This window comes from Mytilinidion resinicola (assembly GCF_010093595.1).
Source record: "Mytilinidion resinicola strain CBS 304.34 unplaced genomic scaffold BDZ99scaffold_3, whole genome shotgun sequence".
NCBI classification, from domain to species: Eukaryota; Fungi; Ascomycota; class Dothideomycetes; order Mytilinidiales; family Mytilinidiaceae; genus Mytilinidion; species Mytilinidion resinicola.
The window spans coordinates 129,202-147,321 of NW_022985439.1; the positions used below are offsets into that span (position 1 = coordinate 129,202).

At 53.2% G+C, this 18,120-nt stretch overlaps 6 protein-coding genes across 6 annotated transcripts; 2 read left to right on the forward strand and 4 right to left on the reverse strand.

Annotated features, from left to right (window-relative positions):
* Nucleotides 1-836: 836 nt before the first annotated feature.
* Nucleotides 837-3,155, reverse strand: BDZ99DRAFT_379074 (TRM-domain-containing protein; the record flags this gene model as incomplete). Its single annotated transcript, XM_033715132.1, has 2 exons — nt 837-2,404; nt 2,582-3,155. The coding sequence occupies 2 exons, from the start codon at nt 3,153-3,155 to the stop codon at nt 837-839; spliced, it is 2,142 nt and encodes a 713-aa protein (XP_033581498.1).
* A 501-nt stretch (nt 3,156-3,656) lies between these two features.
* Nucleotides 3,657-5,101, forward strand: BDZ99DRAFT_407790 (uncharacterized protein; the record flags this gene model as incomplete). The annotated part of the gene is made up of 2 exons (XM_033716491.1): nt 3,657-4,174; nt 4,234-5,101. Exons 1-2 carry the CDS (start codon nt 3,817-3,819, stop codon nt 5,097-5,099), a joined length of 1,224 nt encoding a protein of 407 aa, XP_033581499.1. The 5' UTR covers nt 3,657-3,816.
* Nucleotides 5,102-5,153: 52 nt separating this feature from the next.
* On the reverse strand, nt 5,154-5,969 carry BDZ99DRAFT_458559 (uncharacterized protein). Its single transcript, XM_033718942.1, has 2 exons — nt 5,337-5,969; nt 5,154-5,277 (listed from the first exon to the last, which is right to left on the reverse strand). Exons 1-2 carry the CDS (start codon nt 5,511-5,513, stop codon nt 5,221-5,223), a joined length of 234 nt encoding a protein of 77 aa, XP_033581500.1. The 5' UTR covers nt 5,514-5,969; the 3' UTR covers nt 5,154-5,220.
* Nucleotides 5,970-6,446: 477 nt separating this feature from the next.
* BDZ99DRAFT_494508 (uncharacterized protein) lies at nt 6,447-9,050 on the forward strand (the record flags this gene model as incomplete). Its single annotated transcript, XM_033723314.1, has 7 exons — nt 6,447-6,657; nt 6,786-7,060; nt 7,117-7,736; nt 7,785-8,012; nt 8,069-8,240; nt 8,297-8,954; nt 9,013-9,050. 7 exons carry the CDS (start codon nt 6,447-6,449, stop codon nt 9,048-9,050), a joined length of 2,202 nt encoding a protein of 733 aa, XP_033581501.1.
* A 499-nt stretch (nt 9,051-9,549) lies between these two features.
* BDZ99DRAFT_458560 (uncharacterized protein) lies at nt 9,550-11,158 on the reverse strand. Its single transcript, XM_033718943.1, has 3 exons — nt 11,010-11,158; nt 10,877-10,951; nt 9,550-10,756 (listed from the first exon to the last, which is right to left on the reverse strand). The coding sequence occupies exons 1-3, from the start codon at nt 11,148-11,150 to the stop codon at nt 9,755-9,757; spliced, it is 1,218 nt and encodes a 405-aa protein (XP_033581502.1). The 5' UTR covers nt 11,151-11,158; the 3' UTR covers nt 9,550-9,754.
* A 940-nt stretch (nt 11,159-12,098) lies between these two features.
* On the reverse strand, nt 12,099-18,120 carry BDZ99DRAFT_471954 (uncharacterized protein; the record flags this gene model as incomplete). The annotated part of the gene is made up of 3 exons (XM_033721752.1): nt 12,099-17,315; nt 17,365-18,042; nt 18,118-18,120. The coding sequence occupies 3 exons, from the start codon at nt 18,118-18,120 to the stop codon at nt 12,099-12,101; spliced, it is 5,898 nt and encodes a 1,965-aa protein (XP_033581503.1).

Here is an 18,120-nt window from a genome sequence, read left to right on the forward strand (position 1 = left end):
GTTGAGAGCCAAGGTGGCTGGACGATGTGCTAGATGCTACCTGCCAACGTGAAGCTGTCGTGGAGATATGCGGGGAAGCTGGGCCGCAGTCTCCGCGGGCGATCATCGCTCATCACGTGCTTTAGCTTCCCGATTGAGAAAGTGTGGAGCACCGGCAGTGAAGAAAACGATATGGAATATCTCAGCGCGGTGAAAGTTCCTGGTCAAAGTTTTAGAGTCACATGCGAATATTTCATCCTCGTGGAAAGCTTTCATGTAGCCGATTTTTGCATGCCCTGTCACGCAAGTATTTCGTATCGAAACAATCGACCTGAGTTATGCAAATCCACTCTTTAATTTAGTCACCAAACAGCGATGACATCAGGATTTTAAAGGCCCGAGATCACCATCTCTATGCCGACGAGGGAAGGGGTAACCTCCGCTCCATCCGAAATATCGGCTGATGGGAAGCCGAAGGAGGAAGAGAACCGGTCGATGGAAGCTGGAGAATCGGGTGGTGGAAGTTGGAGGAAGGGAAGATATAGTGGCACTGCTTCGCGGCCCGAATTCTAAGGGACAATGCGGTATGGTAGCACTCGGGTTGCTCCAATGCATTCTTAGAAACTTGAGCGTGTTGGAGGCTCTTCACCTTGGGCGATTTCAAAAGTGAAGCACTCTAAGTAATGGCAGACAGAACGCATACCTAGGTCAGAGGACGTTTTAAGAGTGCCACTATGTTCCTACCTAGCGCGCCCGTAACAGATCCATCATCTTGAAGTCAGTGTGATGAACAGACACCCATTTTGTCTGCATAAAAGCCACTCAGCCTCATCCGCAGAATGTCCCAAAACTGCCCCCTACTTCGCCCGATTCATAGGCCCCCAGTTCGCCCTCGGATTGATTTGATACCGCATCAACTTTGGCCCTTCATCCCTCCCTAGCTGCTCATCGAAAACGACCTTATAGTTCTGCCCCCCTTTGCCCTTGCCAACATCCTCCTGCTCTCCCTCCCCCTCTCCATCTCCTTCTTCCTCAGCCTCATTCTCCCCCAACCTCAAGATCTTCCACCCTGCACTCCCCTCACTCAACGCCCCCTCCCTCACCGGCGCTCGCCGCCTCACCCACTCCCGCATGATATGCCACAGATCCTTCCAACTCGCATCTGTGCGAATAGTCCCCGGTTTGCAATGCGAACGTGTAGCTCTGAAACCGGCTTTCCGCAGCGCACCGCGAATAGCGGCATCCGGGGGCGCTTGGCAGTGGATAACTTTGGAAAGGTTGGAAGGGGTGAAGTAGAAGGGGTGGTGGTCAATCTGCGCGGGGTCAGTTTGGGGGATGGACGGGGAAGGTGCGTCTGTGTTCGTGGTCCCATTTTCGGTAGTTTCGGCGTCCTCGGCAGGTTTCTTCTTTCGTTTCGAGATTACCGGTGCTTCGACCAGGGTCTCTTCGTATGCGGTCTGGAGCATCCCTTCTATACGCGCGGAAGTGGCGTAGATTTCCTTGTCGATGGTGGTGAGGTAACTGAGGATCCGTTCGATGAAGGCGGGATTGTGAAGTGGGCCGCCATACATAGGGCCGGAGAGGTGAGTTTTCGTTCCACAGTGTTCACAGAAAGGCGAGGCCGATGGGGCTTGCGCAAAGGAGTGCTTGTAGTATAAGCTGCCGTCTTTGTTCTCGCGTGGTATATTACGGGCGAGGAATTGGGTTTGCCATGCGCCACATCCTGCATCACAATTATAGACGAGCATTTGTTTGCCAGCTAGGAACTTGACTTCTGCGGGGGAGCGACGGACTCGCACAAAGACGCGCGCGTAGTAGTCAATTGAGAGGGAGAGTAGAGGCTCGATTGCCATGCCGTATCTTGCGGCCGATGTAGCGATGGCGTGGATGATCAAACGTAGACCCCCTTCGTGGGAGTGGAAGCCTTTGATCGGGAGACCGCCGTATTGGGAGTAGGTCTTCTCAAGGTACCCCGTAGATGCAAAGACGCCAGAGTCAGTGCAGGTTACGCAGAGAAGCCCGCCGTTGGTTAGAGCTTGCAGCGCTGAGTCCAGGAATGGTGCTGCGGTACCGTATGGATCTAGGTCAATGACATCGTAGCCTTTCGTCCCAACGAAGCTGTACATATGTGATATAGCATTGCCTGCATTCGGGGTAATCCTGTCCTCGAGCTTATTATGCTGCACGTTGAGAGCAATGGATGCCGTAGCTTTTTGGGACATGTCATTGGCGGTGACTGCGGCTGCGAAGGGGAGTTCCTGCGCATAGCGGAGCGCTCGCAGACCTGTGGCTGAAAGGGCGTCGAGAATTCGGAGGTCAGGTTTGAAGGGTGGTGTCTTGCCATTCAGTCCAGGCACTGCGTCGTTCGGCTGAGTTTGCGGGTATGTCACGTTCGTATTTTCTGCAGTGATATCGCCTTCCGAACCTTCTGCAAACATTTGCGGCATCCCATCAGACCCCCGAGGGGCAGATTCGGTAAATTCCTGTACCGCCGTTTTTTGAGCGCTGGATGAGAGCACTTCTTTCCCATGAGAAGGAGCTTCAGGCTTATCTACAATGATCTCGATTTCCATCTCATCTGAGTCTTGGACTGAAGCTGTACGCTCTTCGACCGTGTCATCCATGACCTCCGCCTGTTCTCCGTTTCCCTCAATCTTCCTCTTCTTAGCCGGACTTTGTGGGCCAATCTCCTCATTTTCGATATTCTTGCCCACTTTCTTCAACTCCTTCTTCTTCTGCCTTTTCTTATCCCACTTCCTCTTGTTCGCCGGCTTATTTTTCTCCGCCTCCTTCTTCAGCTTCTGAGCTACCACGAAATCTTCCCCAAACGCCCTTATTGCCAGTACGCTCAGATCACGATTGAATTGTTGAATGGGATTGTAAAAGACGGACTGCTTGTCGGCGTCTTCCTTCAAGGCTTTGGGATCGGTCGAGGTCGGAGTACCCTGGGGTACGAGGATATATGCCAGCCCCTCCTTAATGGTGGTAAAATGCGCGCCTTCGTGGGTGACGAGTTGGTCGACGCGCGGTTCGGCGTCGATGGTTGCGGGGCGGGTCGTGGGAGTAGGCTCGCGGCTGGTATGGCGCGATTCGGCGTCGATGGCTACGGGGTCCGTGATGGGAGTGAGTTCTCGGCCAGTTTGGCGCAACTCAGCGCCAACAGTGTCGGAGCTCATGGTAGAGAAAAGGTTGCGTCTGATTCCAAACGGAGTTTGAGGTCTAGATGTGTATTGGCGTGTCGCACTACCAAAATTCCATATCCTGTAGAACGTGACTCGACGGGCTGGCTGCGCACATAAAGAGCGAACGAGGGGACGGTAGGTTGCCAGCGTCGTCTACTGACTCAGTGAGTGTGCCGGAAAAGAATTGGGTGTGGTCAGACGTGTGGTTGAGGTTTGATACGATGAACGGCAAAAAAGTGAGGTCGCCGAAGAAACTGCGGGAGTATTTTTAGATCACATTAAGCTTAAATTAGCGTCCTCTGGCTGCAGAGGATGAACGATCAACAGACCCTCGTTTTCCACACAACACTATGCTAACCTTTGCTTCCTATCACGGACGACTGTCGAAGCATTGAAAGGCCAACTTATGCTCCTCCATTGACCAATCGATAAATCTCTTCACACCAAATACGGACTGCCTTCTCCCGCGACTGGGATAGGTAAGCAGCTGCCTAGCATTCGTCCCAAACGGACCGCGTCAGACACGCCCCTGATCCTGCCCCTCCGACGACGAGAGTACAAAAGGCGCGTCGCGTCCATCATCCTCTTTTTCTCTAAATACACCATTTCAGAAATCTCTGGACGAGCTTCATTCATCCCGCTACAAATATTCACCATGGGCCGACCAACTCGTGACTCTGGAGCCTTTCGGGATGACCCCGATGCATTATCTATGCACACCACCGCCGATGACTTCAACTACGATGATGCTCCGGAGATATCTGGCCTTCCTCCCGCATATACCGACGATGTCGGCGGTTCTAGCAGTACCAGACCTGCGCCTCGACACATCCCGCCGCCGCCCTCCAATCGCATGGATCACGATGCCGGATACTCGCTGAGCGGGGGCAAGCCCATGGTCTGCGAGGTCTCCAACGTAATGGACCCGCGATACGACACCGACCCAGTCCATCTCGAGAACGCTATCCGAGAAATGGCCATGGCCGCTCCAGCACCATTGGTGTATATCATGGGTATATACTACCTCTCCACAGCCGTCCAATCCCTTTGAAAGCTAACTCCATACCCCCAGGCCACCACAGCGAAACCCGCAAAGTCGCCAACAACAAAAAAGAAACGAAACAAGTTGTCGACTTCCGCCTCGTGCTCTCCCTCGAGCAATACCTCCGCCCGGCCTCCTCCCAAACCATGACCGTGCGCACCGTCGAAAACGGCGAGAAAGTCCTCCGCGGGTCCTTCATCGCGCAACGCGCCCCGGGCTACACCAAAGCGCTCGAGGTCGGGCTCCCAAAACCCTCGCTCAAGGAATGGTGCCACCGCTACTGCGCATCGCCCTCCACCCTGCGCGTCTTCCGCCTAACCCGCACCGTCTCAGGCATCGACACGACCCAGCTGAAGAACCGGCTGGAGGGCTTGATCCGCAGCACGAACTACCGCGGGCGTACCTCCATCACGTTCCCGATCGAAGACCACCACGTCGACCTCTACACCGCGTCGCGTATCAACGCGTGGCGCCTCACGACCTGGATCCGCTGGCTCTTCTACCTCTCCTTCCTGTGGCTGTTCGCGTGGCCGTACCTGTTCTTCGCCACGAAGCGCTACGCCGTCGTCGAGGCCGTGTGGCCCTTTTCCACCGTCAACGCCGCCGGCGAGCGCCACTACACGACGCTCAGTGAGGCGCAGTGGTTCGAGCGCTGGCACGTGGGGATTCGCAGGTTGGTGCTGGACCGGTTCCAGGGCAGCGTGAGTGATGAGCAGCTGGCGGGCGTGATTGCGCGGCCTGAGGACCCGCCGATGCCCGGGATGATCAGGACGGGGCATGAGGGCGTGGATACGGCGGTGGGGTTTTTGACGCAGGGGATTCAGGTCGCGAGGGCGTTGCAGGGGAGAGGCGTGGTGTCGGGCGGTGGGTGGGGCGGGGATTATAACGGGTGTTGAGGGTAGATGTGGTTAATTGCCTGTGGGAGATCGCGTTGGTGTGTGGTTTCTCTCCTTTTCATGACATCCAAAAGTGCGCGTAAAGAGGTTGAGGCTTGATGGGCTGTGATAGTTTCTGAGTTCATGATGAGCGGGACGCTTTTCTTACTTTTGTCTTCATAGCGGCTAGTCTCAAAAGGTTATCTGCTAGTCTACCTCTCCTAATCGGCTACGTGCTAATCGTCTACGAGCACATAGTGAAGCTACGCTACGGCCTTTAGCTCGTTCCAAACTGTAGGTGGATCTGATCGGAATACCGTATGGCAACGTTAAAAGTACACGCCGTGACCACCCAAAATCAAGACCGTGGCGGCCTAGTAGTGTTGTATGAGAGAGATCCAGTGGGAACCAAACAGGGGGTCTGCTCATTGACATCTATTTCTGAACGCGAATTGGTAATGGATGGCCAAATGTAGCTTTATTGAAGTGTAAGTCTACGTTCTATTTTAGCGAAAAGTGGAATTCTATGTGCCTGGACATGGAAGAGCGGGTAAAGGCGGTATGGTATGGAAACATGCCAATATTCGTGTCCCTGGATGGTGCTGTGATGTGTGCGGAGACGTTCATGTGAAGGCATCGGCGTAAGTGATCTAGCGAATCGCAATATCGGATGAGAGAGAGGTGGGGCCGGGTATGTGTGGTAAGAATGAGGCGTATATGAAGGGAAGAGCGGGTGTATGGGCATTCATACCGGTATGGTGAAAGAGATAAGCGACGACACAGTGTTGCTGTACGTCGGCATTGCAAGTAATTAGTTTCGGCTAGACTTGATGCTACCGTGGTCCGTCAGCGGACGAACCATGGACCCCTCTCCCGACGGAGTGCAGGGCGGATTTCTGGGCAAATCATGGCGTAACTGGTTGAAAGTAAGGAAATCTGTCCGATGGAGGGGCCCGCAAAGAAAGAACGTGCGATTGGATCATTGGGCACAGCATACTAAAAAGCCGGCCTGGCCTACTCCAATATATCCCCGCTGAGCGTTCGTTGACGGCCTGGTCTTATCTGCTGCAAGGCCAGGTGTCAATCTTAGTAAGGATGGTCTCTTTCCTTGCTATCTTATATTTTCCAGACTCTCCATGATTGCAAGAGACTGTCTATAATACACAGTAAATAAGTCCTCATTTTATGGTAGGTGTTAGAGTCCAGACTTTCAAGAGCAGGTAAAGAGTTCAAAATACCGAAGGCCCCTCTCTTTTCTTTCTGTCTTCAGTCTCAAGTCAAACATCCATCATCAGATTTTGTAAGTTCGGGCACTCCTTGCCAGTATCTTCAAGTTGGCCATCTCATTCTCACTTGCATGCAGTCAAGATGAGGCTCGCGTGGTGGTTGCTAGTGCTATTCGCTACAGGATTCGCTCTAGAACACCGGGGGAGGTTGCACGAGCGGGCATTAGAGGATGAGGTAATCTCAACCGCAGCTACTGTGACCGTAACAGAAAAAGTTTCCTATAATGCCCCAGCTACTGTAACCGTAACAGACAAGGCTTCCCACGATGCCCGAACTACTGTAACCGTGTTAGGTAAGGTTTTCTATAATGCCCCAGCAATCCTAGGTCTATAGATCGGTAGACGAACAGAAGTCTACACGAACCTGTGACTTGGTATCATGTCAGCATTCCCAGTCTTTAATTACTGAACTGATTCATAGTTCCCTCCGCGGCCAGCTACTCTATCTCGCACGCCAAACAAAACAAAGACGAGTTACTCAAGGTCCCGGATCGGCCCTGCGGTTGGCCGAAACCGAGCAAGGCCCAATGGGAGAAAGACAATGTCACGGGATGGATAGAAAAACAACGCGCCATCTGGGCCAACGACAAACGTGACACTTCGAACCCCCACTTCATAAATTATTTGGTTAATCATTATGTGCCGTACTCGTCGGCAGCAGTTTTGACGGACTGCAACCTACGCGGGGTTTGCGTGGTAAGTCGTCTACCGATCTGCTGTGGGGGCACGTGTGGGTGTTGACCTCAAGATAGGCCGTCGATTGCAAGCTCGTCGCGCAAGACAATTACACTTCTGCTGACGACCAACGCAAGGCTTGGTACTTCTTCGACTCGACCAGCAAACTGCACGCCCGACTCAGTGACATGATCGACATGGTCAGAAATGCGAGTCATGGATATGATGAACATAGGGAGAAGCTTATAAGCACCTTTGCTACAAATTACATCGTACAGAATTATGTCAATATGTCGGAGCCGGAACGCCAACGATACCAGGAAAGATTTACTTTATACACTTTGCTCGCATTCACTACCGCCTCGGCATTGGCGAAAACGACGCAGAGTGTAGAGGCAGGATGGAAGGCGGCCTCGTCCATGGTGGGCGCCCAGGGCGCCCAGGATGGGATCGTTGCTGCGTATACTATTCTACGCAATACTCTACACAGAGAGATGCACACAGAGAAGCCCAACCCACGGGTTGATTCCACACAACCTGAGGTGTTCGTGACGAGGGTAGCGGATCACATATCAAAACTACTCACTGAAAACGCAAGAGACCTCTTCAAGAGAGGGAAAACGGACATGTACCTGTTCTGGACAGGGGAAGTAGACTTTGCCTCAAATACAACGCTGGCCAAGGCGTTAGGTTCTGGGTAGGCCAGCAAGTGATCTTGTCTTTAAAAGCTACTAACAAGTTATAGACTCTATGTCAATACGACGGACGAGGTCATCGGAGGGGCCCAGGTCTCGCAAGTGTTTGAAAAATTCTTCTCTGCACTAGCAATCAATTATTTTTGGAGAAAGTCGGCCGTCTGGATCACCTGGGCACCCACGGCACCTCATGGAGACTGCGAATCAGACAAGCGAGGCATCCTCATCACCAAAGTCTGTCTGGAAGAATACCCGCGTTCGGTCTTGTTTCTGAACTTGTAAGATGGTTTATCGCTTCAAAAAACTACCGTCCGTTTCTAACAGTCATTAAAAGTCTCAAGGGTTCAAATTTTCAGCCTAACGACCAACCAAAACATATATCACCCAAGCGTAGACTCATCCCAACGAGCCCTACGCTAGCATACAATGGCGCGTGGGTACATATACCGCCCGGGCTTAAAGCCCTCCGAACGTATCCCAAGCGCTATGGGAACGTCACGGTCGAGGTACGTCCTTCTGTCGAGCTTGAGGCGCATCTTCGCTAACGGTGGCGATGGCACAGGATATCGTCCGGCATTCCATTGTCCACTACAACCAATCGAGCTTTGAAGAGATCAAAGACCTAAGCGCGTGGGCTGGAAGAGCGACGGATGCCCTGGCAGCCCCGCCTAAGCACAATACTGCGGACCATCTCATGGCTGCTCTTTCGGCGGGTCTGTTATTCAACATACCAGTTGCAAGATCTCCCTACGGCCAGGCAATTCCGCCCGGACACGATATTCTTGACTACCAAATGCCAGTTGGATCAGACTACAAACATTTATCAACACTGCCAGAGTTATCAAGAAACTTCCCTTGCAGAGTCGGAAACATCAACGTCACGTCCGACTTCGACGGATCGGTCGCACCGCCGCGGGACGAGAGCACCGCCTTCATCAATGCGACAGGTCTTTACCGCGTCGGCGAGTTCTGGGAGGGGTGCATAAACTTTGCGAATTGCCAGACGAAGCACACGACGCCCCGCCATTTTTTCCAAGATGGGGATGATCAAGCGGTACGGGATAAAGAATACAGTGGAGATTTCTACAATTGCTTTGTCCAGAAACATGCGGTAGCTCCACTGCAACCTTGGCAGTATACGCCTGGGCCCTGGAACGACTGGAACGGCACTGACGAGGCTAGCGAATGGGAAGATAGGGTGGGACTACAAAGGGTACATTGTATGATTGACTGCTAGTTGTCACCTCCCATAATAGCCCCTTCAACTATCCAATCCAGTACAAGGGCAGAAGGATGGTCCAACCTCGCGTCCATAGGGTTGTATGTCACTTCATTCTACACCACGTTAATACCATAAGGCGTTTATTGCGGCGTGTTATAGGCTATAGTCGCCTAGAGCGGAGTTATATCTTATTGCTGCCATAATTGTACCAGCGCTGGGCAGTATTATAGACCGCTTAGCGGCTGACGCCGTATATTACCATAATCTTGCCCCAGAGTTTCTTCTCTTCAATATTCCGGCATATAGCTACCCGTGTCTATTTAGATAGCTAATATAAATACCTTTCAATTTGCACTAATTTCTACGCCGAAAGCTTGCTTCATGGTTGTGTAGTTAAGTGTTTAGGGTGACTTTTGGTGGGAAAACTCCGACGTACGCAAAGTTTTGGTCTTTCACTGATGAAATGGAATTATTTCCCACTTAGAGGTCATGACTGAAGATCAGATATAGGTGTGAGATTAGTGGTCCTTTAACGGCTTACATGCGGCTATGCCGTGACGCCTCGAGGAAATATTAAAATCAAAATCAAAGTACTCCCTCTTATTAACTATTCTACGGCTTCCGCAGCAACCGAGACCTCACCCCTTCGTCCAGGAGACCTCATAGTATCTCTACCCAGGAAGGATGTACCTCTAATTACGTTATAGGATCCTACCCTCCACCACAAGCCATGGCAGGTCGTGAAGCAGCCTACCGTTCGATCGTACCTTGGGCCCCCCCGAGCCCCTCCACACGACATCAGCCAGCCCTCTCTCTCCGGTTCTGCATCAACGAGATCTGCTTCGCCAGCATCGTCACCTGATTTTTCAACACATTCAGCTCGTCGTCCTCCTGGCTCCTGCCACCGGCCCTTCCAGGCACACTCACCACGCCGGTCCCCGAGCACGTCTCACACGGCCTCGAGCTCCCACTCGCCAGCATCGGCACCACAGCCCTCGCGCCACCCGGAATCGAATGCGAATGGAACGCCGGCGCCGGCTCCGTTTCCGTCGTGCCCGCCCTCGCCTCATCCACCAGATACTGCTGCACGGGGCCCAAGATCCGCTCGCCAGACTCAAACACAAAGTCCTCGCCGCCCGTGACGACGGCCGGGTTCTGCTGCGCCTGCATCGCCAGGGCCATGGCGCCCTGCGCCTGCGACTGGCCATGCCCCTCGCCCTCCACAAACAGCATGAGCTCGTGGTCGTTCAGCGGCGGCAAGCCCTCGCGCTCGCGCCGCTCCCGCTCCATCGCGCGCCGCCGCTGCATGTGAGCCTCGGCCTCGGCGACGCGCTTCCGCTCCTCCAGCATGGCCTTGCTCGGCCGCCCGCCGCGGTTGACCCCCGGCGCGCGCTGCGTCTTCCCGCGCGCCGGCGGCTGGATGTCGCCGCGCATGACCAGCAGGCTCGTCTTGGCCTTCTTCGCCAGCTTCTCCTCAATGTCCTCGCCGAAGCGCTCTTTGATCACCTGCACGATCTCGGCCGGCGCCGTGTCGACCGAGACCTGGAAGCCGCAGCGCGCGAGCGAGTCGCGCACCCAGCGCTGTGTGAACTGCACGCCGCGGCGCCAGTACTTGTCGTCCTCGACGTGCTCGTCGGGGTTGCAGGTGTGGAAGGGCTGCACGACGGTGACGACGACCGAGGGGGGGTGTTGCGAGGGGGTGGAGGAGGAGGGGCGCGAGACGTTGGCGCGGATGCGCCAGGTGCAGGGCGGCTTGGTTCTTTTTTCGTATTTGCAGTGGTAGACGGCGCGGGTGGAGTCCTGGGGGGTCTGTATTAGTGATGGCTGTGGTAGTTGCAGTGATGAAGATTGGAGATGAAGCACGATAGATGCAGCTTGATAGATGGAGAAGATGGAAAAGCTAGTGAGATGCGACCGTACCTTCTTATGGATCCGCGTCTTGAACTTATCCCTCAGCGCCCACGCATTGATGGCATATCGAAGGGCCTCCCAGTCCTAAGCACCGATCCGTTAGATACGTGCCTCTTCACAAGAACCCCTACGCGTCACGTACCGTATACGAGGAGCCCTCGACGGGGATAGGCACGTCGAGGTCGGGCGGCGGAGCGTCGCCATGGGCGGTGTTGTTGGGCGACGGCTCGCTGTCGTCGTCCTGGCTGTCGTCGTTGTTCTCGAGCGCGGGGTCGAAGTTCATCGAGTCGTGAGATGCCATTTTGTTGATGTCCTTGAGCTGCCCCTGCGAGGTTTGCGAGGTTCGTTGTGCCCGACGGACGTGGGTGTTAGGTTAGGGGCGGCGTGGGCGGTGGAGGAGCTCGTAAACTGGCCGCACTGGGCATTCACATTTCCAGCCCACGAATAGTCCAGGAGTACTCTGCAGTATCCACAAAGTGTGGAGACACGCAGTTGAAGGTCAGCCTGAATGGCTGTATATCACACACAGATTCCACTCTAGTCGTCCACAGACAGCACGATGGACAAATCAACCACAGCAGCGACTAGCCTGTAGCGTCTAGACTAACGTTACTTTAATAGGCTCCAAAGTCACATCACGTGGCGTTTCCCTGTCGTCCCTATGAAAATTCACAGTCATATCCCGTACAACAAGCCCTAATAAAGCCCTCCGTGCCCTTTTAGCATCGACCATGAACCGGACGGCATCATATTCGACATCGTTACAAGCGACAGGCAGGCCTGATGCAGCAAGTCTTGGCCATGCTTCAAGTGCAAGTGTGACAGACGGAAGGAATATCAAACGCAAGGGATGGCGAAAAGGCCTTGGCAGAGATAGAGAGGGAGATGTTGCAAGGGGGTCTGGAATGACTCTTAGGTGAAAATGGATAATGGATCTCCTAGATTCAAGTTTTTCGCTATGCTGATTCGAATATCAAGTCAAGGCTCTGGGAGGCCTCTTATAACGCAAGCAGTTGTGCATTTCTACTGAAAGTGCACTAGTGTCGTTCGTGTGGGAGTTGGTATCGACCTACACGCAAGACACTGTAGTCTAACGCCTCCTATACGCCCCTTATGCAATCCCACACTCCCCCAAACATCCCATTAAAGCGCAGGAAATGCATAACAAAACCAACAAGAAGCATGCTTCTCCACTTCAACACTATGCAGAACAAAGTATGCCACATCACCCTCACACCTCTGTCTCCTCCACATCAGCACTCTTCCCACCACTCCAATCCCCCACTGTCTTTCCCTTGGCAGCTAGATTCGGGAAGACGCCCTTGGCCTTCTCATCCTCTTCTCCCTCCTCCTCCGCCAATTCGCTCAACTCGCTTTCATCATCCGCGCTATCATGCACAGACCCCGGCACACTCACCGGCGCACTCCCACCCGCTCCTAACCCCTCTCCTTTCAAGCTCGCAGCCGCAGAAAGCGGGACCTGCAGCCGGTTCTCAGGGGGCGCATTGCTCGGAAGGACTGGCACAGTCAAATTGGGTGTCGTGTTGTCAGAGGACTGGCCGGAGCCGGAGCCAGGAACAAGACCCATGGTAACGAGGTCAGCGAGGGATGTTCGCGCACTGGTCGGCGGACTGCGAATCGGCATCGGCACCGCAGGCGCGGGCGGCCTCAGCACCGCCGCCTCCGCCTTCTTCTGCAACTCTCTACGACCAACGCCTTTAGCGCGTGGGCGGGGCGCTTGCTGTTCCTGCTGCGGTGGCATGCCGTGAGTATGGAATGTCGGTTTCGAGTCTGAGGAGCCATCTGTCTGCATATTCATCAGGCTCGAGAGGTTCATCATATTCGCCGGGGCCTGGTGTTGCGGTACAGGCGGCTGAGGCGGTTCCAGATTCGGCCCAACCTGCGCGTATAGCAGAGCATACGCGTCGCCGATGAGGTCGTCAATGAGGAGGGCTTTCATGAGACCGTTGTTGAGTTTCTTAAGCTCGATGACCTCGCGGAGGACCTCAACGATGGGGTGGGTTGGATTTGCGTGGCACCATTGATCCAGACGCGTGCTGCGGGCTGTGAAATCATCGTGATTGAGAGACTTGAAGACAGCGTCTTCGTGGCCCTCTGGGACTTTGCCCATGCGGCGGAGAAGTTTCAGGTACGCGAGGCAAAGCTCGCCCCAGAGCTTTGCGTGCTCGAAGAACTCGTGGGGTTTTTTGCGGATGCGTCGGGCGAGGGTTTCGAGGTTGGCGCGGTCGCCGGTCTGAACGAGGAGGCGCACGAAGAAGCGCGTGTAGCGAGTTGTGTAGACGAAATGGCGGCCTGGGCGTTCGTTCTCTGGTTTCCAAACCTGCACGGCCATTGTCTTTGTAAACATCTGCGCCGTGAATTCGGATTTAGCACCTAGAGCGACGGGATAGTCTTCCGCAGAGTCGTCGTAGATGACATGTGCGGCGCGGGCAGTCATGCGATGATGCCAGCCCGCTTTGTCTGCGCTACGCAGAGCCTTGAGAACTTGGAGAATGTAGTGTTCCCATTCGTCTAGGTCGGTACATGCTGGGATGTTCTTCGCGTACGAAGTGTTCTCCAGAATCTCACTCCCAAGCTCAGGCTCAATCTCCTTTTGATGAACCAACTTGTAGACTATTGACACCAGCTTGTAGTGAGGCTCCAGTATTGGTTCGCGGCGATTGTCCTTCTTTGGCAGCACGTCGATTGCTCGTACGATGGCGTTCACCACCTCTCCATAATTGGGAACCTTGCTGTTGCCTCGAGTAATCACGTCGGCACAGTGCATCTTCCAGAGGCATTTTCCTAGCATATAGTGGTTCAGCCACTTGTTCGGATTGCCCGCAATGGCCCTCTTGAACAGCACGCTGGCTAATTTCCAAGCCGAAAATGGCCGCATAGGAGAGAATGGTTCTCCTTGGAAGATAGTTTGTACACTGAAGTACTTCTGCTCCGTTTCGCGAAGGTTGAACGCATGCATACTGAATGGCTCCCTCGAAGAGGAATAGATTCTGTTGCCAAAGTCCTCATACATCTGTGAAACCTTCGCGATAGTCTGCGGGGAAGAGTCGGCATCCCGTACTGCGCATGCGACTGCCATCGTGTAGGCGTGTATAGCATGCCGTTGAAAGTTCAAAATCTCGAGACTGTTGCTGTTTAACTTCTCCGCAGTCCACGACACGGCTTCCTCCAGCTGTAAATCGTACGCCTGTGCCAGACGATACCACGTTTCCCATCGGTCCGTCGAGTATTCAAGATCTTGCATGAAAAAGGCTGCAGCAATATTGATATCCTCGGTTGGCCCTGCGGCTATGCGTTTCTGAGTCCGGAATTTATCGAGAGAGATGGAACCCATAACGTAGTACCAGCCTTTCGAGGCTGCAATGGCACGGCCCGGAGTGATGAGTTTGACGGATAGCGTGCCAACGCCTTCGAGACATCTGAATAGATCGATTGGGTTGATGGGGGACTTGATGAACGAATTGAGAATCTTACGATTCATCGCCATGTCATCATTCGCTTTTGGCCGGCCAAGTGCTCCATGCACCTTATCAATGGCGACCTTGAGCTCGCTCTTCGGCAAGTCCTTTGTGTTCATCTTCCGCGACTGCGACATGAGGAATGCCAGAAGCTGAGTTGCCGTCTTCCTCTCTAGTACTTCCGGTTTTGAATCAAAATCAATGAGTTGGGAAGGATCCGTGAAAGTGTTCAAACCATACAAATCGTACAAAACTTGTGACAGCTCAATGTCGATATCGGGGAATACCCCATCGGTGGAATCACTAAATCGCACAATTTCGTCTTTTACAAGCCTAAGGAACGTGCGACCTGCGGCATGGCAGAAACCTCGCAGCCCGGTAGTGTAATGTACACCACGAAGGAACATGTACTTGTCTTCATCGGGTGTAGGGAAGACCCCGGCGTTTTGGACGATTCCCTCTTTGAAGAGGGAGTACTGAAGAATCCATGCACGCATTTGCATGTCATGCACCTTCCTTAACACTGCATTGTACTTCAAAGCATTCTGCGATCCATCGTACTTTGGTGTCGGTATATGTTGGACGCGCACTAGGTCTTCGTAGACGTTGGCTGCCGTCATGATCTCGAGAAATTGAGTGATCGCTTTCATCGATGTTTGCAAGTGTTCATAGTCTATGCAGTCGAATGCCGTATCGTCGCCTTTGACCAATTGCAAGATTTTGATCAACAATTCATCGATGATGCGCAGACTGCTAAGGAGCAGGAAATAGCGATCTGAGGTTTGCGCGTCCTGGTAGGTTGGCGAGCAGAACTCCTTGGTTATGACTTCGACGCTTCGCAAGTAGCAAGAGACAACCTTTGGTGGATATTCAATAGCTTCGTAAGCTTCTCGAAGCCGTTGCCAAAGTGAAAGACGAAGAGAAACGTTGGCAGTGTCGAGGAACTTCCTCATTTCTCGCAGTGGGTTCGTCACCTGGACATCATGCGAAGCGGAGTCTTCGTCGAATGTTGCATTGCTACTACCATCGTCTTGGCTACGGTCGTTGCCATTAGCGATAGGCTCAACGTCCAGCTGCATATTGTCCAGAGGTTCCAGGATCGGTTCTAAGCTCTCTATGACGGCCACAGGATCCTTCTCGTCGTGGTTGAAAACCTTCAAGAAGAAGCCCTTCATGCTGATCTTAGCCAGTTCTCGGTCCACAGCGGCGACGGACAGTTCAGGCATGACGGCATTGTTCTGAATCTGAATTGTCGGCTCGCCGATTGACTTGAAAATCCTCTTCAGATCATCCATACAATTGAGGATATGTTCTGGTGGCACATCTTCGCAAACACTGATATGGAATGCAGAAGCCCAGATATGCCTCAGTTCAAGCTGGTCGAGGTCGCCCGCTTGACGGACAGTTGATCGCATCGTTACAACGTCTCGAGCCATTAATGCCCATCGCTCCAGGCGGTCTTTCTGAATTGTTTGTGTTCCCTCATCAACGCCGCTATTGGGATGCCGAATCAAAGAGTAGATGTCTAGATGGAGTTCGAAGAGTGTTTGCGCCATCTCTAATGTAGCGGTATCTTTGTCCTCAAAATCCTGTGAGAACCCTGCTGTCCGATGTTCAAGTTGCTCGGAGTTCAGCTCGAAGATCTGATGTTGTAGACGTTGGTATATGTACTCGTCTAGGATAACAATGACTTGAACAACATGTCGCTTTAAGTCGTCAGTCCACCGAAAATGCATATAAGTGGATTCCTTGACGTCTCCGGAGACCCCTGCTACGGCCGCAGATCCAGGTAGCAGTAAGGTCTCAAGCCACGCGAACGCAACCTCTTTCATACTCAACCAGTGGGAGTTCACTGTGTCTGCAAATTGCGATAGTCCCTCATCTCCCAGGAATGGCTTCGTACAGCTGAGAGACCCTCCAGATTTGGCATATCCTAGAAACGCGTTCAGACCCGCTTCTCGTGACATTCCACCCAAGTCTACCGTTTCACCGCTAAGTAGAACAGCAGCTGTTTTCGAAGGACTGTATTTCATGACGAAAAACATATCGCACACTGCTTTGCTAGTACTATCGACGGAGTCGATGGGTGTGTCGGGCTGCGAATCAATGTATAAGGCCCTCAGTTGCTTTGGCGGTATAAGACCTGCGATGCCGAGCTTCTCAAGATGCTTGATCCAAGTACCAAAGGTCACATCGTCTGACCTGTGAAAGGCAGCAAGCATGTCCTCTGCTTGCTTGGCCATTTCTGCATCGTCTCCTCCTGGGCCCTCTACGATGGACTCTCGGGCGCGAATTCTCTTACTACGCACTCTACCGCCATCGGCCGTTTCGGGAAGGTCGGCGGAATCAGTAGAGCGTTTACGAGATGGTGCAGAGGAAATCTCGGGAGCAGCGGTTGCCTCAGTTTCCTTCTCTTTCTCCGTTGTGTCCGCGTCAACTTCAGCCATGGTGACATCCTCAGTTGCTCCGACGTCACGTTGCTTTAACCCTTCTCGGTCTGGAACCAAAAAGTCGTCTGCGGGATTTGCACCCTCGATTTGCACCATGTCGTCTGTTGGTTTGTCGTCTCCAGATGTGGACGGATTTGATTGTGCAGTATGGTCTATATTTAGAGGAGCATGGGCGCTCCCTGGCTGTGAAGTGTGATGTTCGCGAGCTGGATCTGGTGGAAGACTGATCTGAATGCCTGATCCAGGTCCAAGGTCTTCATACCCGCTTTGCTCTGCCATGTGTTGATGTAGTATGACCTCTCCTACTGCGGTCCAATCCCTTTTGGCGGGGCTCAAGGCATATTGTTTCGGAGTACGGCCAGATATTTCAGAGGAGTTAAGCTTAGAGACCTCAGACGGCAGAGGGGCAAAGGAGTATGGGTTGAGTCGGCTTTTGAGCAGTTTAGATAACTTCTTCCTCTTCATAGACGATAGAGGAGCCTGCATTAGCGAGAGATCGTCTTCCAATTTCTCCGCTAGCTAGACGACGTTAATGAATGCTGGTATAGCAAGAGACAACAGGCCTTACTTCTTTCAACTCATGGCCTGCAAAGCCTTCCTCCAGTCCTGGCAGCCGGAGGATGCTCTCAAGGCCCTCGTCATCCCCATCTAACACAGCTTCCAAGCAAAAGCGGGTAATGCGACTGCTTCCTACGAGGGCCGCTACAGAGGATATTCGTGACCACAAGTCCAAATCGGCATCGTCCTTGTCCAGAGCTTCGGCGAAGTACCGCAACGGGCCCTCGGTACTCCGGCGTATTGCAACGGCATCCGTTTCTGAGTGTCCCGGTTCCGTGTGGGCCTGCTGCAGGCGATGCTGCATCGATTCGAGCAGAAACTGGCCATAGTTCTTATAAGAGAGATGTAGGATTTGGGGCAGGGTATTGGGGGCGCCGTCTGATGCGCCAGGTAGCTGTACAGGCCCCGCCTCAAAGTCATCTTGAAGAATGTTGTCAAACTCCAACTTGTCGCCGTAGAGTTCATGGCGCCGGAACTCGGACAGGGACTCTGCATATTTGAATATTTCGGAGGCAAAGAGGACTTGGTAGGCCTCGGAAGCCTTGTCGTAAGACGGCGGGCCTTCGGAGTGATACTTCAGAGCTGTCTGGTAGAGCTTCAAGGCATCTTCGATCTGGATTTCTTTGGTATCGTCGACCTCGTCCTCAGACTCGTTGTCTGACTCGACGTTCAAGGCTTTGAACGCGGACTGTGCACAGCATATATTAGCCTACCTGGCAAGATGTGGAGGTGGGCCGGCGCATGAATCCAAGCTTCCACGTACCAT

Excerpts from the sequence above, each read along its gene's own strand:
- BDZ99DRAFT_458559 (XM_033718942.1), bottom strand. The coding sequence starts at position 5,513 with ATGTCAATGAGCAGACCCCCTGTTTGGTTCCCACTGGATCTCTCTCAT. Across the intron at positions 5,278-5,336 it reads AAGGCCGTAGCGTAGCTTCA|CTTTTGAGACTAGCCGCTAT; the intron begins CTATGTGCTCGT and ends CTAGCAGATAAC.
- BDZ99DRAFT_458560 (XM_033718943.1), bottom strand. The coding sequence starts at position 11,150 with ATGAACTTCGACCCCGCGCTCGAGAACAACGACGACAGCCAGGACGAC. Across the intron at positions 10,952-11,009 it reads TCGAGGGCTCCTCGTATACG|GACTGGGAGGCCCTTCGATA; the intron begins GTACGTGACGCG and ends ATCGGTGCTTAG. Across the intron at positions 10,757-10,876 it reads AGACGCGGATCCATAAGAAG|GACTCCACCCGCGCCGTCTA; the intron begins GTACGGTCGCAT and ends CAGACCCCCCAG.